The sequence below is a fragment of the Heterocephalus glaber genome, unplaced genomic scaffold, assembly GCF_053883595.1.
Source record: "Heterocephalus glaber isolate CG9 unplaced genomic scaffold, H.glaber_assembly_v1.0 deba00001472, whole genome shotgun sequence".
Classification (NCBI taxonomy): Eukaryota; Metazoa; Chordata; class Mammalia; order Rodentia; family Bathyergidae; genus Heterocephalus; species Heterocephalus glaber.
The window spans coordinates 45,509,237-45,534,710 of record NW_028258315.1 but is presented as its reverse complement, the minus strand read 5'-3'; the positions used below and the strand labels follow the sequence as shown (position 1 = coordinate 45,534,710).

The 25,474-nt window shown below is 42.4% G+C and overlaps 2 protein-coding genes across 17 annotated transcripts in view; one reads left to right on the top strand and one right to left on the bottom strand.

Moving 5' to 3' along the window:
- The window catches only part of Lrig1 (leucine rich repeats and immunoglobulin like domains 1), a 128,218-nt gene extending 116,864 nt beyond the window's left edge, over positions 1-11,354 (top strand). For 3 of the 11 annotated variants that reach the window (XM_004854172.4, XM_087181322.1, XM_087181324.1), the window contains 7 exons: positions 4,855-5,175; positions 5,762-6,043; positions 6,755-7,174; positions 7,673-7,798; positions 8,692-8,838; positions 9,435-9,719; positions 9,819-11,354. In XM_004854172.4, coding sequence (XP_004854229.1) covers positions 4,855-5,175; positions 5,762-6,043; positions 6,755-7,174; positions 7,673-7,798; positions 8,692-8,838; positions 9,435-9,719; positions 9,819-10,045 — 1,808 coding nt within the window. In that variant the 3' untranslated portion in view covers positions 10,046-11,354. Of the gene's footprint in view, positions 1-4,854; positions 5,176-5,761; positions 6,044-6,754; positions 7,175-7,672; positions 7,799-8,691; positions 8,839-9,353; positions 9,720-9,818 lie in introns of all 11 variants that reach the window. The other 8 variants (XM_087181321.1, XM_021266008.2, XM_004854171.4 and 5 more) reach the window with 4 other exon arrangements.
- A 791-nt stretch (positions 11,355-12,145) lies between these two features.
- Slc25a26 (solute carrier family 25 member 26) overlaps positions 12,146-25,474 on the bottom strand; it is a 169,037-nt gene continuing 155,708 nt past the window's right edge. For 4 of the 6 annotated variants that reach the window (XR_015439137.1, XM_004854168.4, XM_021266011.2 and 1 more), the window contains 3 exons: positions 18,226-18,290; positions 16,918-16,991; positions 12,146-12,519 (listed from right to left, as the gene is read on the bottom strand). Coding sequence is in view for 5 of the 6 variants with exons in the window: in XM_004854168.4 (XP_004854225.1) it covers positions 12,402-12,519; positions 16,918-16,991; positions 18,226-18,290 (257 nt within the window). In the remaining variant the exon portion in view is untranslated. The remainder of the gene's footprint in view (positions 12,520-16,917; positions 16,992-18,225; positions 18,291-25,474) is intronic. The other 2 variants (XM_021266014.1, XM_004854169.4) reach the window with 1 other exon arrangement.

The window sequence follows — 25,474 nt, the reverse complement described above, 5'->3', positions numbered from 1 at the left end:
TCAACTCACTGCCCATCAGTTTATGAATGAATAAAAAAATGGTGGTATAGCCATACAATGGAATATTATTGGGCATTAAAAAGCAAGCAGTCTTTTAGCATGGATGAAATTTGAAAATGATAAGCTAACTGAAAGAAGTCAGTGACAAAAGACTACAAATCATAGGATTCCATGTATGTGAAATGTCCAGAATGGGGAAATCTGTAGCGGTAGAAAATATATTGGTGGTTGTTCAGGGGTAGGGAGGGAAGGAGGAAGGAGAGAATAGCTAAAATGTACAGGGTTTATGTATAAAAATTGACTGTGGTGATGCTTACACCTATTTGTTAATAACTAAAAACCTTAGAATTGTCCACTTTAAATGGGTGAATTAGTAAAGTATAGCTCATTAAAACTTAAAAAAATGTGACATAACATAAAAACTTACCCCTTTAAGATATAATCAGATAGCTTTAGAATATTCAAAAGTTGTTTTGTCACTACTAATTTTAAAACATTTTCATTGCTTCTAAAACAAACCCCCAACCTCAGAGCATCAGCAGTTGCTCCCTTGCTCCGAGGCCCTTGCAATCACTAATCTGTATTATGTCTCTGACTTGCCTATCTGGAGAGTTAATATAAATGGAGTCATATAATCTGTGGTCATTTGTACCTATCTTTTCTCATGTAGCTGTCCCCTCCCCCTGTAAGTTGGGCATTGAATACAGTGCCTTGTGCATACTAGGCAGGCACTTTACCATCGAGCTGCAGTCCTAGCCCTTAGCATACATTTTTAGCATATATTAGTATTTCATTCTTTTTTTTTTTTCGTACCAGAGATCGAACTCAGTACCTTGAGCTTGCCAGGCAGGTGCAGCGCCACTGAGCTACATCCCCGGCCCCAGTCCTTCATTCTTTAATGACTGAATAATATATATATTTATTCATTCATCAGATGATAGACATTAGGTTATACCTACTTTAGATATTATGAATAATGTGAACTTTCATATACAGGTTTTTGTGTGAATTCTCTTGTGTTTATATCTAGAAATAGAATTGCTGGTCACATGGTAACTGTTTAAGGGACCGCCAAACTTCTCCCTAACTGGCTTCATGACTTTACCTACCCACTGGCAGTGTATGAGGATTCTAATTTCTCCCCATTTTTGCTAACATCTGCCATTTTCTTTTTTATTTAGCTGTAGTTGGGGGTGCAAACTATTCTTATGGTGGTATTGCTGATGACTGTCAAGCAAGTTTTCATATGCTTTTTGGATATATGTATATCTTTAGGAAAATGGCTTATTCAAATCATTTGTGCTTGTTTCTTTTTACTGTTATAAAAAGTTCTAAATTTCGAGTATCAAACCCTCATCAAGGTATATAATTTGCTAATATTCTCCCCCAGTCTATTGGATTTTTTGTTTCATTTTCTTCGCAGTTGGGTGCAAAATTTTAAATTTTGATAGAGTCCTAGTTCTCTATATTTTCTTTTGTTATCTGTGCTTTTGATGCTGTGCACAATATAGAAACTACTGCCTGAGACAAGGTATTTTCTTCTGAGAGTTTTATAACTTTAGTTCTTACATAGCCTTCCGGTTTGTTGTTTCAAGATTGTTTTGACTATTATCAGTCCCTTGCCATTTCCCTATAAATTTTTGAACAGCTTGTCAATTTCTATAATTAAGGCAACCGCGGTTTTGATTGAGACTTAATTTAGGGAGCATGCCATTTTAATAGTATTGTCTTCTCAGTCCATGAACATGCGATGTTTTCCCCCTTGTTTTAATCTTCCTTTTAATTTCTTTCAGTCTTATTTTGTAATTTTCAGTGTACAAATCTTTTTTCTAAAATTTATTCCTTTTATTTTGTTATAAATGGATTTCTTCATTTCATTTTTGGGCTTTCATTAATAGTATATATAAATACAGCTTAATTTTATATATTGATCTCGTATCCTGCAACTATGCTGGCATCATTGGAGTTTTTCAATTGATATCCTTAAGATTTTCTTTATATATAATCATGATGTCAGTGGCAAACAAAGATAATTTTACTTCTTCCTTTCCAATTTGGATGGCTTTATTTGTTTTATTTGCCTAATTCCCCTAGCTAGGAGCTCCAAAGTAGTGTTTATTCTCTCTGTGTGGTGGGGGCAGACATCTTTGCCTTTTTAATCTTAAGGGGGCAGAGTTTTGCCTTTCACCATTAAGTATGATATTGTGAGTTTTTCATAGTTTTTCAACTTTTTTATCATATATATTTTTATATTTGCTACTTTTTAAGATGTTTGCACTATATATGTTTTCTTGTCATAAACCATAGTCATGTAAGATTTATAATTATTGCTTTATGTAGTTGCTCTTTAAATCTAAAAAGTTACGGACAAAAATACATACTTTTATATTTACCTATATATTTACTTTTTGTGGTGCTTTGTATCCATTTGTATGAATGTGAATTACTGTATAATGTCCTTTCATTTCAACCTGAAGGACAGCCTTTAGTATGTTTTTAAATTAATTTTATTGGTACATTTAAGGTATACAATATAATGACATTCATCACTGGAAATTTGCACCTTTACATAATCCATCTTGGTTCCCATTTTTTACCCATTCCCCTGCCCTCCCTTCAACCCCTCCACCCCTCCCTGTCTACTAAGACTTTGTTTCCATTTTTTTCTTTTTCTCATATTAATTCCATTCCCCCACCCCTCCCACTTCCCCTTCCCCTTCCCCTTTGCACCTTTTCTTCCTATTTCACATTATCTCTTATACCTTTTAGTCCTTATTTACACTTTCAAAATGTTTCTAGTTTCTTGTTCTTTATGGCTGAGTAATACTTCATTTTATAAAACAACCACATTTTCTCCAGTTGATGGGCAATTGGGTTGACCCAGCTATTCCCCTTCTAGATGTCTATCCTAAAGAATTATGAGAATCATACCACAGTGATATATGTGCACCCATGTTCATAGCAGCACAATTCGTGATAGCTAAAATTGGAAGTATTTCTTGAATAGGTCTCGTAATGGTAAATTCTCACTGTCAGATTGTTTTATAAATCTGGAAGTATTTTAATTTTTCCTTCATTTTTGAAGGATAGTTTTGTTAGATACAGAATTTTTAATAGATAGTACTTTGAATATATCTTCCTACTGCCTTCTGACCACCAGAGTTTCTAATGAGAAATCAACTGCTACATCAGTTGCTGTTGTTTTCAAGATTCTTTGCCTTTGTTTACAGCCATACTACCCTGAACATGTCTCATCTTGGAATACTTGGATGGGAAATTCTTTGCCTTTGAGCTTGACTGTGCTGCATCTAGGTGTGGCTCTCTGAATTCATTCTATTTGGAGTTCATTATACTTCTTGGGTGCATGTTTTTCATCCAATTTGGAAAGTTTACATTATTGTTTCTTAAAATACATTTTTTCCATTTTCTTCAGTCTCTTTTTTGGACTATTATTTGTATGTTGTTATGCTTGATGCTGTTGCCCAAGTCTTTGTGGTTCTGTTCAAGTTTCTCATTTTCTGTTTCTCAGGCTGGATATTCTCCATTGACTTATCTCAAAATCACTGACTCTTCTGCAGCTCAGTTCTTCTATCAAGCTCTTTTAGTGAACTGTTTTATTTCATTCACTATGCTTTTAAATGCCGCAATTTATATTTGGTACATTTTTATAAGAACTCATGTAGTCTTTTTTATTAAGTCCCTGATTGATCTCAAGGTTTCTTCAGTTTCTGTTGACTGTTGCTGAAAATTTTATTTAAAAGAAAATAATGTGGCATATCTGGAAATCAGATTCTTCCTCTATCCTCTACCAGTTTATTATTTAGTGCCTTGTCCTGGACAAGTGTTATAAAACTTATTCTGTATAGATACTGGAGTTCCTGCTTGGTTAGCTCAGTGATTAGCTAATAATTGGACATAGAAGTCCTAAAACACTGACCAGGAAGCCTACCATTCTCTACCCAGAGTCTCTGTGTGTTGGGGTGGACCGCCACTTCTTACCTGTGCAGGTCCTCAAGCTCAGCCACAGTGAGAAACAAGGACTTCCTCTGGTTTTTTCTGAGTATGCAGAGCCCTGCCCATGCATATGTGGCCTTCTAGGTTCCCAGGAAGCTGTTGGACCTTTTCATTAGCCTAATATTCCTTTAGTTTCTTGGCCAGCCTCTCTTTTGCCCCAGGTAGTATAGTCACCTTGGACAGCTGTGCAATTAAATGGTGGTTGCTGTTTGCACTAGATGCCTGGGTACAAAGCACCCTCCACTGAGCATATTATATCTGGTCAAATAAATGCAGATCTCATGAGTGGGGCTTTTCGGGGAGCTCTAAGCACTCTAGCTGCTGGGTTTCAAACTTCCATGGACTTGGGGAGAGAGGGATTGACTTAGGATAAATGAAAACACCAGAGAGCTCACTTTTCTTACTGAGATGTAGCCATTTTCTTGAATCAACATACCATGGATTGTTGAAAGCATTCTGGTTTCTCAAAAATGTGAAAAGTTGTTGTTGGCCATTTTTGCAGGTATTTTCATTGTTTTAATGGAGGTATGATTTTTAGAAGTCCTGATGTTTTGGAAGCTCATCAGGCCCCGTGCTTTGGGAGTAAGACCTACGCAGTCATGACTGGTGGAACCTCTGTGTGTTTTGTGTGTAAAAGCAAGCAAATAACACTGGTGTAGTTGTCTCATTCATCACTGCTCATCGATTAAGCACTGAAATGCCACTTACGTTGATGGACAGGGCCCATGGAAGATCTTGTCTCTGCTCGGTTTCTGACCTGGTTTCTTATTACCTTGGATAGCACTGGTCCTCTGTGTACTAAGAGCCTGGACACCTTACACTTGGCCCTTCTCTCCCCAGATGATTTCCCAAAGCCACAGATCATCACCCAGCCAGAGACAACCATAGCTGTGGTGGGCAAGGACATCCGGTTCATGTGCTCAGCAGCCAGCAGCAGCAGCTCCCCTATGACCTTTGCTTGGAAGAAGGACAGTGAGGTCCTGGCCAACGCTGACATGGAGAACTTTGCCCATGTCCGTGCTCAGGATGGAGAGGTGATGGAGTACACCACCATCCTGCACCTCCGTCATATCACTTTTGGGCATGAGGGCCGCTACCAGTGTGTCATCACAAACCACTTTGGCTCCACCTACTCGCAGAAAGCCAGGCTCACTGTGAATGGTATGGAGATGCCATCTCTTTGTGGTTCTCTGCAGGATTCCCATAGACCACACTCCTGATTTCCCTGTCCATTACCCATGTAAAGATGACCAGGAAGGAGACACACAAGCTTCTTTGGGTCCCCATAACTCCTTTCCAAAGTGGGTTTCTTCAAGAGGAAAGGCCATCCTGTTAGCTTCCTTGGGACAAACATGTACCAGCCTTCCCTCTGTAATTCCTCCTTGATTGAACAGGTATTTTTGTTTCCCACATTCTTTTATGGTAGCTAATTAAAGCAAGCCCACTTCAGGCCCTGCTTATCGGAGACCTCTGTATGTAGACTGAGGACTGTGAGGTGGAATGTTCCATCACAAGCCTTATCCTTGAGGGGGTTATTGCCAGCCTAGAAAAGGTTGATGGAGATGCTCTGCCTGTGGTGGGGAAGAGGTGGGCATCCCTTCCTGATCCAAAGGTACTGCAACAAGGGTGAGGAGGCAGTGAGCTGACACCCAGGCACAGCATGGGGAAGTCCACTTGCCAGAGGATTTCCCTGGCTTCGAATCTGCTGGCTGTGCAATAACCTCACCCTGTATGTACTGTCTTCCAGTGTTGCCATCATTCACTAAAATGCCCTACGACATCGCCATCCGGACTGGTACCATGGCCCGCCTCGAGTGTGCTGCCACTGGCCACCCTAACCCCCAGATTGCCTGGCAGAAAGATGGAGGCACAGACTTCCCTGCTGCGCGTGAGCGACGTATGCATGTCATGCCAGATGATGATGTGTTTTTCATCACTGATGTGAAAATAGACGACTCGGGGGTTTACAGCTGCACTGCCCAGAATTCAGCTGGCTCCATTTCAGCAAACGCCACCCTGACTGTCTTAGGTTTGCCGTTGATACATTCTTGGGGGGTGGGGGGTGAGAGACAGACACAAACACTTAAGTACTGGAGGCACCTAGAAGGAACCTCATCAGACTTCTCTGTGGAGCCTGGATGGGCTGTTTCTACCTAGTTTGAATTTTGGGGCAGCTAAGATTTTTCTTGAATAAGCAGTTCTCTCATTAGTGTATATTTGCAGTACATGATGTTTACATTCATCTTGAAGAGTGGGTACACATGTATACAATACACTTTTCTTTTTAGTCCCCTTCTCCTAATTCAGTGATGGCAAACCTTTTAGAGCTTTCAATAACAGCCCACTGTGACACACATGCTTTAAGTTCACCACCACTGCCCTAGTTCTATTTCTTGTGAAGAAAAACCCCAACCCAATAGCCAGTAAATGAAGAGCTTTGATAGGACTCAGGTATACAGCATTCCAAATAACAACCACCCTCTGAATTGGCAGGTTGGATGTAGTCTTGGTCAGGAAGAGAAACACAGGCCTTACAGCACAGTTTGGGAGTGGCAGGGCTCTGTGATCAGAGGTCCCAACACCTTTACCTTGTGAAGCCACCCTGAAAAGCATGCCACTGGGAATATATCAGATGGCATTTTATTGATATGCAGGATTACTCCTTGTCCAGAAAACAAAGTAGATCTACAGTAACTGAGGCTCACAGGATAAAGGTATGAACTTCATTGACCTCTTGCAGAAACTCCATCCTTGGCAGTGCCCTTAGAAGACCGCGTGGTGTCTCTGGGAGAAACGGTGGCGCTGCAGTGCAAAGCAACTGGGAGCCCCGCACCTCGAATCACCTGGTTCAAGGGTGACCGTCCACTGAGCCTCACTGAGCGGCACCACTTCACACCCGGCAACCAGCTACTGGTTGTTCAGAATGTGGTGGCAGAAGACGCGGGCCGCTACACATGTGAGATGTCCAACACCCTGGGCACAGAGCGTGCGCATAGCCAGCTGAGCATATTGCCTGCCCCTGGCTGTAGGAAGGATGGGACCACGGTGGGCATCTTCACCATCGCTGTGGTGTGCAGCATTGTCCTGACATCTCTGGTCTGGGTGTGCATCATCTACCAGACCAGGAGGAAGAGCGAGGAGTACAGTGTCACCAATACAGGTTGGGCCTTACTGCCAGAGCTCACTTTCAGGGGGGACAGAGCAGCAGTGACAGTGAGGCCAGGTCCAGAGGGTCCATCAAGATCTTGAGCATACTCAGACCCCCCAGACCCTTTGGGAAGACAGTGTCATTCTGGATAGCTGAGGCTTTAAGCCACTGACACCGTGTTAACTCTAGACATGCATGTGAAATGAGTATACTGTTAAATATATGTGCCTGACGGATGGACACTGGTAATTCAGAGGTATCCTAGGCACATCATTCTTGTCATGTGGCGGACTAGTCCTCCAGCCTCACGGTGGTGTGCTTCTGTGAGCCCATCACTCTTTTATTTTGGTGGGAGGAGGTGGCAGTTCTCACCCACACTGACTGCATAACATCTCTGTACAGCAGGATGGCTGTTGATGGAATCATCTTGTTTCTGGGCCTGAGGGTGAATATATGTCTGCATGTGTTGTCACTGTGGCTCTAGTATTTCATTGTCTTATCTCCTTGCAGATGAAACCATTGTGCCACCAGATGTTCCAAGCTATCTCTCTTCTCAGGGGACTCTTTCTGACCGGCAGGAGACTGTGGTCAGGACAGAGGGTGGCCATCAGGCCAGCAAACACAGTGAAAGCAATGGTAAGGCCTCAAGAATAGTGAAGCAGAGGTCTGAGGTGATTGTGGTTCCAGGGCTGGACTTAGTCTCCAGCTTCTCCCAGGGAAAATTCTGGTATTAAGGAGGGAGGACATTGGTGAACTAGAAGTCTGAATGGTGAATGGCTTCTGTTGGTCACTATCTTGGGCTTAGTGCTATTTCCCAGTCAGGTTAAGATAGGATTGATGGGAATAATAGCTGCAAAGGACATTCCAGGTCTTGAAACCAAGCCATTGCTTATGAAGTCAGCCCTTCATATGCATGGATTCAACCAAGCTCAAAATAAAATACTTAGGAAAAAAAAAAGTTTGTACTGAACATATACAGACTTTTCTTGTCATTATTCTCTAAACATACAGTATAATAACTATTTACATAGCATTAGATTTTACTAGGTATTATCAGTAATCTAGAGATATGGGACAAAGCTCATACATCTTATGCAAATACTGTGTCATTTTAAATGAGACACTTGAGTATCCCTGGCTTTTGGTGCAGTCCTGGAACCATCCCCTTGTGGACACCAAGAGATGACACTGTGGGAAATACCCACATCTTCTCTCTGTTCTAGTCTCACAGGAGAAATCTCTGGAAAGGGGAGCAACTTCAGATGGTGGGAGATTCTGGTCACTTGCCTGGGGCCCGAGGGTTTATCCTCCTAAGAACTTCTTTCACATGGCTCCAGATGATGAAAGGCTTGTCTGCTAGGAGGGTGAAAGGAGAAAACGCCCTCCTTGTTGGACCTCTTGGGGGCATATCACCCACCACTTAAAAGCCAATTCATACAAAAGGCTGTTTCAGCCTTGCTGCCCATTTCCTCTGTAAGGCCTACTGAGAGGTACCAAGCAGTGTTTCTGACTGGGGGAATCTGTTGCAGGTATTTGCCTGAGAGATGCAAGCCTCTTTCCAGAGGTCAACGTTCATGCCATCACATGCAGGCAGCCCAAGCTCTCTGTGGGATATATTAAAGAGCCTTGGAAGGTGACAGAAAAAGCCAATGGGACACCTGGTCCACCTAAGATGGGTAGGGAAAAGTAGTTTGCTTTTGAAATCCAAATTTTGTTTGACCTTCTCATTATATGAAAGGGAGAAACACATTACTGGTCTAGTACTATTTCTGTATTTGGTATTCAGTATATAAGCAAGAAGCTCTGGCCTGGCTCCCTTTTAATTTTAGAATATTGTTTCTCATAGGTAAATCTATAGGGTACAAAGTCTGAGCATGAATTTTCTAAAATGTATAAGCAACTTAAGGGACAAGTCCCCCCCAAAAATGTCTTTTCACCAGGGCTATTTTGAGGTTAAATTTCTCATTACTCAGAAGACTCATTTGAATTAGGCATCATGGGTTTTTCCCCCTGTGATCAAAAGTAGTACGACCACATTCTCTGTGTACACAGTTACAATTTGGAATGTTTAGCTCACTAGCAGCCTGGGTATGCCCAGGCCCTTTTCTCTGAGCATGCTTTGGAGAGGGAATGTGTGTGTACACAAGGTGTGTATGTCAGTGATGTAAACATCGCGCTCACCTTTTCATAGCAGGAGAGAAGCAGCCTGTGCCTTGTGTGGAGTTGGAGACTTCTGTGATGATGATGGTTCCATCTTTGCTCTGTCCTTCAGAACACAATGGCCCTGTTATATGTAGTGACTGCAACAGTGATATGGACAGTTATTCCAAGGAACACGTCTTCTATCATCAGCCTGTGTCCAAAGACAGTGCACAGCCAAGTACAGCAGGTGGCCAGGAGCCCAGTCAGAATCATCGAGAACATTCTTCAAAGCACCCTCACAGTGGGACTATTGAGGGGTCCTGCACTGACTGCAGGGGTTCCCTGTACCCCAGTAATCACGATAGAATGTTGCCATCCTTGCAGAAAAAGCCAGTGGCATCTCTAGATGGAAAAGGTAACTTTTGACTGTATTCTGAGGCATCTCTAGCAGGTGGGTTAGAGCCACTTCAGTGGTCAGAGGGGAGGGTCTGATGTTTCCTATCTTTTCTCCTAGGGGATTCATCTTGGACTTTAGCAAGATTGTATGAATCAGACTCCATAAACCAAGAGCCTCCATCTACATTAACTTCAGGCAACCCAGAACTCCCAGAAGCCCAGCACTTGCTTGTTTCTAATGGCCATCTCCCCACAGCATGTGGCTCTGGTCCTGAGTCCACACCGCTTACAGGACAGCTCCCCAGGAAGTGGAGGGGACCACTGCTGTTGGCACCAAAAAGCTAAGCTTTGTCTACCTCAGCTCTTGTCATGCTTTTGTCAGCAGGAAAGAGGTAGGAGAGGCTATGCGGAAGCTGGGCTTAAGCATCACTGATCTGTACATTCTTAACTCTGTATGCAATACCAGTCACAGGACTTGCATCCAAAGCACAGAAATGCAAGAGGCTATTTGTGTACAAAAGGCAGAAAAAGTATTTGATACCATTGTACATAAGAGTTTTCAGAGATTTCATATATATTATATATCTTTTACAGAGGCTATTTTAATCTTTTAGTGCATGGTTAACAAAAGAATTATACAATTTTGACTATTATTTTTCATATCAGGTTGCTGTTTAAATTTGAGGGGGGTGGGGAATAGTTCTGGTGCCTTAATGCACAGCTGGAACTTTGTGAGGTGAAAACCACATTTGCTCCCCAGCACTTCTGGTGGGTTGGGAAGAATGAGAAGTCCTCAGCTTCCCATGCCAGTCAGACTGCCCGTGTTGTGTACAAGTCACTCACTCATCTCTGCAGAGTAACTAACTACTTATTGTAGGTTTAAGTCCATTCTTTAAGGAGGAGAATTGTTAAGCCACCACAATTAAGCACTGCCTTTCTTCCTACTTTGAAGTTCATTTTATGATAAAACCAAATGTCTTATCTGGATCCTCGGATTGTTATTTGAAGCTTTTTATTAAGGCAAAGGCTGCTGGTGTTGGTACCTGTGGATTTTTTTCAATACTGAAGTTTTAGTTCTGCCAATATATGACATTGGAGGATGAAAAGGATAAAGTTCTCACTTTTCAGGGCTAGCTTATTTCTACTGAAGAGCCAGAGCAGGCCTGTCCACACTTTCCCCTCGCACAGATGGAACTGGGCTTGGACTGTACAAAATTTAGCCCTAGACCTGGGTATATTTGCACTTTGGAGACTTGTAGCTAACCATCTTGTGAGTGCCAATGTGTAATTCGGCAAGAATTACCTTGAAACAAGCAAGGTCTTTAAAATCTCAGAGCAAGTTCCTTTAGTCAAACGCTGAAGGGAAGTGTTGACAAAATGGTTACCTATGTCAAATTTTACTGTCAGAGGTCATCACTGTTCCAAAAGGTAAGCACATTTAGAATTTTGTTCACAAGTTAACTAATGTTACTTCCACAAAATATGTGAATTTGCTGCTTCTGAGAGGCAATGTGAAAGAGGAAGTATTACTTTTATGTACAGTTATTTATTTATAGAAATTTTGGTACAGTGTACATTGAAAAAACATGTAAAATATTGAAGTGTCTAACAAGTGGCATTGAAGTGTCTTTAATAAAGGTTCATTTATAAATGACCCTAGCCATAAACTTAACATTCTTTCTGTTGTAAATGTCATTCTACTTTTAACATTTTGCCCTAAAAAGGAAAAAAAAAAACTTAGGCAAAGCAGCATTGTGTACTGTTGCTAAAGGAAGACACCACTGCTAGACTCCTGAGACTTCTCCCTGTAGTTGGCTACACCTGGACCTCGTTAGTCAAGCCCTGAAATCCCAAAGTATGCTGACCTTTCCACATCTTCCATTCTGCTTCCAGTGCTGAGCTTGTAACTTTGGGCCACAAACTCTACTAAGACAAGCAATGCTGTGCATATTCCAGGGAAAGAGTGCAGTGGGGCTCCGCTTCCCAAGGCCACTGAGAGCCTGCCCAGTCATCGGAACTGCCAGATGTGCCACAGGGGTTGGTGGACATGTCTGTGTAAAATAATACCATCACATGTTTTTATAGGTAAAATAATTAAAAACAGCAGCCTGATGACCAGAAAGAATGCTTGCTATGCACCTGTAGTTCATTCTTTTTAAACAAAGCTGAAACCCTACACAATAGGAATTCACCCAGGGGAGAAATAGCTACATGCAGAATTTTGCCCCACGTCTCCTTCCTTTTCCTTGTGTAGCCCTTGTTTTAAAAGTGTAACCATCTTGCCGGGCCAGGGATGTAGCTCAGTGGCACCATGACTGCCTGGCAAGCTCAAGATCCTGAGTTCCATTCCCGGTACCAGAAAAAAAAAGAAAAAAAAAAATTGTAACCATTTTGCCTTCTGTTGCATCCACCCCCAGGTGGCAGGAAATAAAAGATCAGATCAAATGAGAGCTCTGAAGGGCCGGGCCTCAGCATCTCCAGAATTATTTATTGAGGGATTCTGAGAAGACTGTTCAGTTTTACTATGGACACAGTTCCTTCCTTGTTCTGGGCATACCAGGTGATGATTTAACTGTGATAGGTTAACCAGTGGCTGATAGGTTCTCAAGGTTGAACTTTGCTGTTCAGAAGACTGAGCGGGAGCACATGGGTTCTCACTACAGACCCCTTTCCTCAGGGAAGCACATGTGTAGCCTCTGCCTCACCAACTCTTTCTGCCCACTTTGGACAGCATGCTGCGGGCTTGGTCATAAGCACCCAGAAAGATGAAACCTCCCAGGCTGATTGCTGCCATTCGAGGGAAGACACCAGCGAACAACCTACGGGAAGAAGAGATATTGTAAATTGTGTGAAAAAAGTGGTTAAATTTTAATACCCACAGCTTGCTCAACTCAACATACTGTACTCATTATGCCCCACATGGCACTTAAAAGTGCTTTTTTTCCATTTAGAATTCCACTAAGTAGCATTCCCAAGTAGGCTTGTGAAGGAGCCCAGCCGTGTGCAGCCAAGGTTGAGAACACTACAGCTCAATGTCCCTGATGAAAAGGAGTCAAAGGGCTGAATCCAGTAAGGCTAGAGGGTGCTTCCCAGGACGACTGAGGGGTCTCAGGAGTTAGTCTGGGGAAAATGAGCAGACTTTCAGATAACTCCGATAATCCAGTCACTAGTCACGTTTTATCCTCAAAACACCACAAATGTGATGCCACTAGGAGGAACCATGGATCCTTGTTTTCTTTTTCAGTCTCAAATTTGGGACTGGGGCAAGTGGGCAACAGTGGGGAGGGAGCAGCACCCCAAAACCTTCAGTAGCCAGGCACAGAGTGGCTACACAGCCTAGGCACAGCTCCAGAGAGCCCAGGTCAGAGAAGAGCAGCACTAAGGATCACAACCTTCACCTGGCTGTGCACAGGTCCATGTTCACATATGTTCACTGTGACACTGTTGAGGAAAGAAAAGCTGCAAATGACCCTAGTTGCCTAAGTCATGGCACAGGGCAAACCCAGCTGATAGGGAGTGGGCAGAACCAAGACACAGGCACCAATAGCAAACATTCACAACACAGGTTTAAAAGCAAGTCCATATGAGGGCATACTTGATGACACCTAAGGTGTGTCCTGAGCTGTGAATGCCTGGTTTCTGTGGAGGGGAGGAGGACAGGAGATATGTCCTGTCCCCATTTTCAGAACATCTGAACGCTTTCCCAGAATGGTACTTCATAAGTAGAAACCAATGTCCAAAGTCACAGCAAGTGGGAAGACAATAGTGAAAACGCTACATTTGGGCAAGGCTAGAAGAGAAAACTGAAAAGGGTGCAGATGCCACCAGGAGCTGTGCATTTTGAGGACATAGGCCCTGCATAATGAGCTGGGGCAGCTGAGTGGGAAAGTGGATGGCAAGGAAGTCCCTGCGGCCCTCATAGCCCCCTCGCTGTCCCCTGGCTGCTCCCCTCTGCATGCAGCGCACAGCACCTCTGAGGAATAAGAGGTTACTACATTAGTGTGTGGGGCCCTTTGGGGCTAGCTGCCTCTGAATTTAAATCATTAAGGAAAATACTACACTAAAATTAACCTCTTTTTCTTACCTGAAAATAAACATGGAAATTCTACAGAAGACCAAAACACAGACCAAAATACACATTAAAAATAAAAGTTGTTCAGCTCAGCATGGTGTAACATGGTTTCTGCACAAAGAGGCTGGTGAAGGCAAAATCTTGTAAATTACCACTATGATGCTATTTAGTGTCTTTCTGGCCTAAAAATGGGTTAATCTCCCTAGCCCTGCCCTACAAAGGGAAGGTGCCAAAAGGAGGTCAGCAGAAACTGGGCTGTGGAAGACAACATTGGCCACAAATTCTCCCTCACTATCTTATTTCTAAAACCCAGTCTTATTCAGCTTTTCCCACCAACAAGCTCAACTACTCGTGGGGAGAGGCAGATGGAAGCAGTCTGGTTTTACTAGATGACAACTCAAGCTACTGACATAATTGCACCCTTAAAGTAATCTGTACAGGGAGTGCCCCAAACCAAACTTGGAGGCAGAGACTTGCAAGGAGGCAGGAGTGTGCCCTAGTGTTCGCAGATCAGATGAGACTGCAGATGTACAGCATTCTCATTGTACTGGGCACAAAGTGGAGCTCATGGCAGTCAATGTTACTACCAAAGGCACAGGCAAGCAAAAAAACCAGTTGATTGAGAAGGCACAGATAAGCAGGCTTCCCATTTGCTCGCCACCATTGCACTGAATGGGCATGCAGGACTTCTATTTAGGTGGAGACCTGCCTGCTCTAAAGCGTATACTCTATACATGCACCAGACACAGTCTTTGCTTGGTGAACCTACGTGGAGACACAAAGTGGTCTCCACTTGCTCTGACCCTGAGAGGGCAGCACCATCCACCACAAGTGGGTAATGCTATTTCCTGGGAACTTGGGACATGGAACAGAGGAAGCCAGCTGAGCCACCTTTGGGACGGAGGAGGCCTAGAACCACTACTAAGGAGAGCTGCCCAGGCCCAGAGGAGTTTTTGTTTTATTTGCTTTGTGGTCAACACTTGTACTTTCATCATACTGACAAGGGGGCTACTAAAAGTGTCATATCTTAAGTGACAACCTTGTTGCCTGGAATATGCTGCTCAGGACTACCTGTATGTACCAACTAGAGCCCAGGACTTAAGGGACTTGTGGCAGGTAAGGAAAGACTCGCTTACCTTTTCAGGGCAAACACAGGAGGCAGAGAACAGATAGGCTGTTGGTCTCATTTTGACACACACCCACCTATAATTCTGGTAGCACTTAATTTTACAACATCAAGTCTGTGCCACAACCAGGGCAGAAAAGACTCTTCTGCCATCCTTTCCACTATCTACTCAAGGCAATTCTCTAACAGCTTTCAGAACCCGTGATTTTGCCCAGGGATCATGCCACCCCCATTACCACCTTCTCAAGAAAGGCAGGTGGGCTGCAGCTTGACCTCTATCCATAGTGCCAAGATCAACAGTAGAATTCTGGCTGGCACTTTCCACAGTCTGTAACATGAACTACATGGAAACGAGTGAAATTTGGCAGACTGCTTTTTTTGGGGGGGGTACCGGGGATCAAACTCGGGTCCTTGCGCTTTCGAGGCAGGCGGCGGAACCACTGAGCTAAATCCCCAGCCCCTAGACTGCTTTTAAGATCTAAAAAAAACTGTACTGCATGTAACCTCTCCACATATGTGGCCCAATCACTGAAACACATAGGAATCTTACCAGCTACTATACACATGGTATCAGACCTCATTTTTCCCTCCTACCATTTATTTGTTCAGTGCAAACTTGGTACCACAATGAATGAGCCTCTGATGTGAGGAACTGGATTATTTCATCCATGACTGGCAGACTCACAGTATAGATGCCACTACTCTGCCCACCTGATGATCCAAGACTTCCAGATTCAGTCCTTTCCACTAGACCCACTCCTGTTTCAATCCATCAGCACCTGAAGTTATCTACTTTCCAGAGTTCCAGTTGGAAACACTGTGCCAAGGATGGGGCTGCTTTCCTTCCCAAAATTGAACTGGGGCATTTACCTCCCTGCTTTAGGTTCCCAGACTATCAAACAGGTGGAATTCACACGGCCCAAAGTACACAGAAATGCAATCAAGTAACCCATGCCAGCTTGGGGATGGGAAGTGGCAGCACCAGCAGGTGAAGAGGCTGGAGACCCACTGGAGCCTCTGCTTTGTTCCCTCTACCCCCAGGTGCGACTCCTGTCCTAGCTAGCCTAGTGCCAGCCTTCCTGCCCTGTCCAAAGGGAGCCCACTGCTTTGCTCTTACAGGATCATCCTAGATAGCAAATTTCAAAGAGAGAGCCATAATTTCCCTTTAAGATTGCAACATGTACACACTTTACATGTTTATATTGTAAATGCACTGTTGGAATAACATTTGAAGAGGGAGCTTTTAATAGAAGGAAGCTAAAAGTTTGAGGCACTCGGCCAATAATATAGATCAATTATTCTCAACTGAGCTGTCCTGTGTGTGGCATGTTCAAAGTGTAGATACACACCTCATATCAACATCTGGGTAAAAGACAACCACACAGACCATGGTAGACCCCATGATTATGATGCAATTGAGTTGCCTACAGCATTCAACCGTTCGATAAAGGGTTGTAGCCTAGGGTCGGCAGGTCACACCACATGGCCTGGGTGTGTTGTAGGCTAGCCTGTCCAGGTCTGTATAAGTGCACTTGTGATGGTTACACAATGACAAAATCACCTGTCCACATAGACCACATCCTCATCATAAGACAATGTGTAGCTACAATCTATTGTTAATAATAGTAAACAGTACTCACGCCACAAATGCTCTCTTCTAATAATGCACCCTTCCCTCACTTGCATTCCTGCATTGTGAAACTGAGAATCTCTTTTGTCTATGCCACAGCCCAGATGTGGGCAAGTGCCACACATGGGAATTTCATCAAACACCAAGATGGACAAGAATGAGAATCACTTGGCCAAAATATTCCAAAATATACCATTAATTATCTCACATATGAAAAAAAAATTATCTCACATATGCAACATCATAAAACATTTCATACAATCCAAATAAAGGGACCCAAATTTGAACATAAGCAGAAAAAAGGGAAAGGTGTTCATCCCATGGCAGGCTGAAAGTGGAAGAGCTGGTGGAGAGAAGGCAGGGCAGCTGAGCATTCCCCATGTCCTTACCCTGTGAACCCCTGTGACCTCCAGACCCCTTGCAAGGCAGAGAACACGTTCCCACTCGCAGTGTTGGACCCAGCCTGCAGGAAGAGACCAGGGAGAAATCTGTTAGCATCTGACACTCTTCAACTGACAGCTGGCTCTCAGAGGTCCTCAGATGCATGGCTCTCCTTGCCTTCATTTAAGACAGACCTTCAAACAGTTCAGAGAGCTGCTCAGAAATAAAGACCTGTTCTCACTGTCCCAGAAGCACTTAGATTCAGATATGCAGGCACACAGTGGATTGGCCGTCATCACAGAGGAAAGCTGCTTTTAGAGCTTACCCAGGTTCCTGACATACAACTGTAAAAGACTGATAAGTTGATCTGAGGAGGGCAGGGAGTCACCAGTGTAAGTGGTACAATTAAGAAATGTGGGGTCGGGGATTTAGCTCAGTGGTTCCGCTGCCTTCCTCACAAGCGCAAGGTCCCGAGTTCAATCCCCAGTAACAAGAAAAAAAAAAGAAATGTGCCTAAGCGGTACTAAGCACATTTAATAAACAATACTATGCTCTATTTAAAATCGGATCTGCGTTCTTAGGTTTGGTCCTATCCACCTATGTACTAGGGCTCTGCTCACCTTTGTTCTACTTTTCCCCAAGGATAGGACTTTTTAAAAAACTGCTTTGATTGAGAAACATTATTCATATGGCTTTCTTTGAACAGTCTAGCTTTTTTAAAAAAAAGTTTTAATTTTTAACAATTATAAAAAACAAAGCTGGACAGTTTATTCTACTGAATATCAAGGCTTAAAAGCTACTATAATTCAGACACTGTGGTACTAGAACAACAAAAGACAAATCTACAAACAATTTTTTGAACAACTGTTTTAAACAATTTTAGCAACTGTCTCGTGTGGTTAAGGCCAGTCATAATCTATGTTTACAGCCTATAGCAGTGATGGCAAACCTTTTAGAGATTTCAGTGATAACAAACAGCTGGCTACAGCATGCGTGCCATAGGCTCCCTACCACTGCCTGTAGCTTAGTTGCTCTATGATACAAAGCTAGTCAACCTTTCTAAGCCTGAGGTTTGTCACCATGAAAAATATAGATTTGATACTATTGCCAGGCAGAGGCTCAGACCTACTTGTTTATGTAATGCAGGGAAAATGATTTTGAAATGGAAAAATGCTGCATATTTGTCACAGTGATTACTTTAACTACTCTTTCTGTATCTGTTTTACCAATGGTTCCCAGGTACTTTTATTCACTATTATATACCTACAAGCCCAAGCCCTAACAGATGGTCTACATTACAGTATTTTGCCACTTACCTTTGCCAACATAATTCTTGTCTTTGCCACATCCAAAGGTGTGGTGATTACAGCTGCAAAGCCACCTGTGCATATAATACCCAAGTGAGATGTTTACTGTACTAGATGGTAATTTTATGTTTTACTTTATAACTCCTCACAGTTCTGCCCAAATCACTCATCATTATGTCCACCTGACTGAACTAGGAATAGGATGTACACATGCAAAATCTTAATCCAAATACAGTAATTCCTCCACTTACAAATGAGTACTGTCCTGGGAGAACTGTTCATAAGTTGGCTTTATTCGTAAGCCCACAAAGTGAGTCTTAACACAGTACACCTGTGAAAGTTCGCAACTCCCAAGTTCATAAGCCAAGGACGTACTGTATTTTATCTTTTCTGCAATGATGGAGAATGGCATATATGAGGTAGAAGACAGTGCTTTATCCATTCAGGTAATAAAATAAGGCCTTAAAACACCTCTTGCTCTTTCATGGACTAGCAAAGTAATCTGACCGTGCACATGAAGTGCGTATATGGCCAGACAGGAGCAGTACACTGCTGGTCATGGCTCTGTCCATGCCTTTCTATGGCCACTTTTCTTTAAACTGACTCCCAAGTGCTTTTGTCATTCCTGTTCTGTATAAGCCAAACTGGATAGAGTCAATGTATCATATGAGAGCTTTTGGTATAAATGGCTAGATCCTTCCAGTTAAAAGAATAAATCTGTCTATATTTCACAGGAACCAGACAGCAGGCCAGTAAGAGTTACACTTCCAAGCTCTCTTCAGTTTCTTCTTATGCTTGCTTCAACAGACATTGTGGCCCATGCCTGCCTTCCTACCTTCTCTCTTGTGTTCTCTTGATCTAAATATCATGGTGACCAGATTGTTCACTATTTTAACAGGGTCCACATCTGTGGGGACAGCAATTGAAAGCCTTTCTTTTTTTGGTAACATGAACTACATTTTATTGTGTCAATATTTTATTTAATATGGTACAAAGATACATTTTAAACCCCAAGAGCCCCAGGAGAGAAACACTAACCCCCAAAGGGATTCCAGGAGCCAGGGGCCAGCAGCAGTTTCACACAACCTACACACAACACATGTGTGAAGGCTGCTCCAGAAATAGCTCTTCTCTCCCTCTAACTGTCGTGGCTTATGGACAAGAAGGCCATTTGATCTCTCCAAATAGTTTTCTAAATATGTGGCTGAAATAAGATCATTACAGTGACGCTCTTCCATACAGCAGTGTTTATAATTACACTGACTTTTGGAAAGGTGTACCCATTTATGTGTTTATTTTTGGTTAACCATGAATGTCACACACCTTAGGGCTAAAATGCCTGCTTCAAAATTTGAAGGGTTCCCTAAATTCTGACACTTGCTAAACCTAAATTTTGTCATGAAATCTTAACTCTTCTAATGTTTTAAAAATACACAGTCTGAGGGGCTGGGGATTTAGCTCAGTGGTTGTGCTGCCTGCCTTGAAAGCCCAAGGACCAGAGTTCGATCCCCAGTACAAAAAAAAAAAAAAAAAAAATACACAGTCTGCTCTAGAGGAGGAAATATACTTGTAATTATAGAAAAGGATACAGGAAAGCTTCATATCCATCCAAAAATAAAAATGAAAATTCTAAGAAACAAAGAAAAGGAAACAAAAAAAGGAAACAAAGACAACAAACATCATCTCAAATTTCCCACTCTAAATATTACTATATTGGGTTAGTTTCTTACTGGCAGCAATGTCTACCAGGGTTTACCTGGAAAGAACCCTTCTCTCTGGTCAGAAAGACCAAGGCTTCAATTGCTGCTCTACCAGTATTTATGAGACTCCTCATGCCACAGGCAGGGAAACTGAAGCTTACAGAAGCTGGCTTGTAGAAGGTTCTGCTGTGCTCAGAGATGAGACTTGCTCTAAGTGTGCCCGAATGCAGACCCAGAGTGCTTGGCCACCTGTCTGCTAGTGCTGCAGCATGCTCGTAAGATGCACAGGCATGTGACACAGGGACTACATAAGTGTGTGGACAGTGCCTGGAATAGTGCCTGGTTCACAGGAGGCCTCAAAGGAATTTGCTCTTTTCTGGGCAGGCAAAATAATTGGTGATTTTTCTTCCTGGGAGGGAGGGACTGGGAGTGACCGAGGGCCTTTGCACTGACCTTCATCCCTGACCCTTTTTATTTTTTATTATGAAAGTAAGTTCTGAAATTGCTGAGGCCAGGACAAAACTTGTAAATTCTCCTACCCTAACTTCTCAGAGTGCTGGGATTATATGTATGCACTACCACACCCAGAATGATGTTGCTTATCTCTAGTTCAGTGCACATAGTAGACATTCAAAAATACAGACAAATGTCTGCAGTTTTTTCAAACTAAAAGCATCAACTACTCTAAAAACATCAACTCCTCTAAAAGGCACAGGGAAAGGAAAGGAAGACACTGATACCAGTGTTGTGCCTATTCTAGAATAGTCACTGATACTGTATCTCATTTGCATAAGTATTACTATTCCTACTGTACAATCATCTTGCCCAGGGTCATGTAGCTAGTATGGAGGTAGGACTCAAGGTCACATGTATCTTGACTTCAAAAGTCACTCTTTCCACGCTACCTAAGGACTTTGATATAGCATAAGACAAATTAAAATGTTTCATTGTTAAAACCCATTTTCCTATTTGAAAATGTTCACAAACTTTCCCAAGCCAGTTAAAAAGACCTAAAGATCCCCGCCACTCCCGGCCCAGAGGTAGGGGCTTCTGAGCCGCCGTCCCACTGCTCCTGGTCCAGAGGAAGGGGCTTCCCAGCCACCATCCCTCCCACTATTCCCAGCCCAGAGGAAAGGGCTTTTGGGACACCTTCTGTCCCACCGCTCCCGGCCCAGAGGTAGGGGCTTCTGAGCCGCCATCCCAGTTGCACTGTTCCTGGTCCAGAGGAAGGGGCTTCCCGGTCAACATCCCTCCTGCCACTCCCAGCCCAGAGGTAGGGGCTTCTGAGCCACCACCCAACTGCTCCTGGTCCAGAGGAAGGGGCTTCCCAGTCACCATCCCTCCCACTGCTCCCAGCCCAGAGGTAGGGGCTTCTGAGCCATCATCCCACTGCTCCTGGTACAGAGGAAGGGGCTTCCCGGCCACCATCCCTCCCGCTGCTCCCAGCCCAGAGGAAAGGGCTTTTGGCCAGCCTTCTGTCCTGCCGCTCCTGGCCCAGAGGAAGGGGCTTCCGGGCCACCATCGCTACCACAGCTCCCAGCGCCTGTCCCACAACTCCCAGCTCAGAGGAGGTGATCTGCGTGGGCGCCAACAGTACCCTCCTGCCATCCAGTCGAAATGAGAAAACACGTAAATAAGTCTCAAAACCAGACTTCCAGATCACCTACAGCAATCCCAAAGGGAAATGAGATGGAACACTCTGATACTCAACCACCTGGACCCACGGAACTGGCAACAAAAGGGGATCTGGAAAAAATGAAATCAGAAATAATTTCTCAGATAACAGGAGAAATTGTGCCCCTAGTGCAAGACATGATTAATAAATCTAGAGAGGAGCTCAGGAATATAGGAAACAAATGGAATCCATAAAACAGATGCAAATAGATTTCCAGGACATGAAAAACTCCACTGAAACTCTACACAACAGAATGAGCCAATGTGAGGACAGAATTTCAGATATAGAACATAAGATTACAATTAATGACCAGGAAAAGAAAAATTGCTTCAAAATTACAAGGGAACGCGAGAATTCAATCCAGCAGCTGCTAGACGATGCAAAGAAGAATAACATAAGACTGATCAAGGTTCAATGAAGAAACAGGAGAGAGTGCAGATGACATAAAAAAGCTCTTCACAGAAGTAATGGCAGAAAACTTCCCAAGCAGGGGAAAAGAACTTGACCTACAGATAAGTGAGGCATATAGGACTCCAAATAGCCTTGATCAAAAAAAATCTACACATAGGCATATAATTGTTAAGATTCTAGAAACTCAACAGAAGAACAAAGTTCTTCAAGCAGTCAGAGAAAAGAAACAAATCACAAAGGAAAGCCCATCAGAATCACAGCAGACTTCTCAACACAAACCATCAAGGCAAGAAGAGCTTGGAGTCACATATTCCAAGCCCTAAAAGAAAACAGCCTCCAACCCAGACTGATGTACCTTGTGAAACTATCTTTCAAAACTGATGGAGAAATAAGATACTTTCATGACAAAGAGCACCTTAGGAACTTCCTGAATACCAAACCAGCACTCCAAAAAATTTTACACAATATCCTAGGAACAGACATTGAGGATCACAGCCCCAGGAAGCAAAGCAGAATGAACCCATCTGGCATGACAAGAAATTAAATGGAAAGGGGGAGAACCCAACAAAAAGAAAAAGTCATGACAATGACAAGTCAATACGTTTCAGTTATAACCATCAATGTTAATGGTCTCAATTCACCAATCAAAAGAAATAGGCAGAATGGGTCAAGAAGCAAAATCCAACAATATGCTGCATACAAGAAACACACTTAATTCAAAATGAAACTCACAGACTCAAAGTTAAAGGGTGGAAAACAATATTCCATGTGACGGGAACCCGAAAAAAAGCAGAAGTAGCTATCCTCTTTGCAGATCAAGTAGATTTCAAACCAACACTAATTAAGAGAGGAAGAAGGACACTACATCCTTGTAAAGGGAACAATCCAAGAGGAAGAGATGACAATCATAAATATCTATGCACCAAACACTAGTGTGCCCAACTATATAAAACAAATGCTAATGGGCATGATACATATGCACTAATACAATTGTAATAGGGGACCTCAACACACCACTGTCACAAATAGATAGATCAACTAGACAAAAAATAAGTAATGAAATACTAGAATTCAATTGAACTCTTGAACAAATGAACTTAACAGATGTTTACAGAGTGTTCCACCTCACAAAATCAGAATACACATTCTTCTCAGCTGCACATGGGTCATTCTCCAAAATAGACCACATACTCACACATAGAACATGTTTAAGTAAGTGCAAAGGAATTGAAGTTATCCCCTGTATATTATCAGACCATAGTACGATGAAATTGGAGATCCATAGCAAAAGAAACTGGAAAAATTTCATAAACATGTGGAAATTGAACAACACACTTCTGAATAACCAATGGGTCATAGAGGAAATTAAAGAAGGAATGAGACAGTTCCTTCAATTAAATGACAATGACAATACAACATATCAGAATCTATGGGACACAATGAAAGCAGTCTTACGAGAGAAATTCATAGCAGTGAATACAAATATTAGGAAAACAGAGTGAGCTCAATTAAACAACCTGATGCTGAACCTCAAGCTTCTAGAAAAAGAACAGCAGGACAACCCCAAAGCTCATACAAGGGAGGAAATTACAAAGATCAGAGGAGAAATCAATGCAGTGGAGACTAAGAGAACAATACAAAAAAATCAATGAAGCCAAGAGTTGGTTCTTTGAAAGAATAAACAAAATTGACAAACCCGGGCCTGGGATTTGGCTCAGTGGTTTCGTTGCCTGCTGCGCAAGCGCAAGGACCCGAGTTCAATCCCTGGTACCAAAAAAAACCAAAAAACAAAACACCAAAATTGACAAACCCTTAGCCAACCTTATCAGAAAAAGGAAAGAAAAGGCCCAAATCCATGCAATTAGGAATGAAAAGGGTGAAATTACAACAGACCCAGCAGAAATCCAGAGGATCATCAATACCTACTTCCAGAACCTATACACCAATAAGATGGAAAACACAGAAGAAATGGACAGATTCCTAGATATATATGAATTACCAAAGTTGAACGAAGAAAACCTAAAAATTCTAAACAACCCAATATCAATCAAGGAAATTGAAAATGTAATTAAAAATTTACCAACTAAGAAAATCCCAGGTCCTGATGGCTTCAGTGCTGAATTCTACAACACATTTAGAGAGGAACTACTGCCACTACTGTTTAAACTCTTCAATGAAATTGAAAGGGAAGCAATACTCCTGAATTCATTCCTAGAAGCAAGCATCACTTTGATCCCCACAGCAGAGAAGACCCAACTGAAAAAGAGAACTACAGGCCAATCTCACTAATGAACATAGATGCAAAAATCCTTAATAAGATACTGGCAAATAGAATGCAGAAGATCATCAAGAAGATCATACACCCTGATCAAGTGGGATTCATCCCCATAATGCAGGGATGGTTCAACATATGCAAATCAATCAATGTAATACACTGTATTAATAGAGCCAAGGACAAAAACCACATGGATTATCTCCATAGACGCAGAAAAAGCATTTGACAAAATCCAACATGCATTTATGATAAAAAAGAACCCTACCAAAAATTTGAATAGATGGTCTCTACCTCAAACTGATAGAAGCCATCTATGAAAAGCCAACAGCCAATATCATACTAAATGATCAAAAACTGAAATCCTTCACACTAAAATCAGGAACAAGACAAGGATGTCCACTATCACCACTCTTGTTCAATATAGTTCTGGAAACATTAGCCATGGCAATTAGACAAGAGAAAGAAAGAAAAGGAATAAAGATAGGAAATGAAGAAGTCAAACTTTCATTATTTGCAGATGACATGATACTCTATATAGAAGACCCCAAGAACTTCACCAAAAGTCTTCTAGACTTCATAACCAAATTCAGTCAAGTAGCTGGTTACAAGGTCAACACACAAAAATCAATAGCTTTCCTCTATATGAATGACAGACTCACTGAGACAGAAATAGGGCAAATAATTTCTTTCACAATAGCATCCCAAAAACTGAAATACCTAGGAATCATCCTAATGAAAGAAATCAAAGACCTCTTCTCTGAAAACTATGGCACTCTGAAAAGAGAGATTGAAGATGATATCAGAAAATGGACAGACATCCCCTGCTCCTGGGTAGGAAGGATTAATATAGTGAAAATGGCCACTGGAAGCAAAACTGCTATATAGATTCAATGCAATCCCAATTGAAATCCCACCAGCATACTTCATGGACCTTGAGAAAACAATCCAAAAATTCATTTGGAACAAGAAGAGACCCCGAATAACAAAAGCAATTCTAGGTAACAAGGACATGGCAAGTGGTATCACAATCCCCAACCTGCAACTATACTACAAAGCTACTGTGATAGAAACAGCATGGTACTGGCAAAGAAACAGACTTGAGGACCAGTGGAACAGATTAGAAGATGCAGAAACAAAGCCAGACACACTCAGCCATCTCATCTTCGATAAAGGAGCCAAACACACTCACTGGAGGAA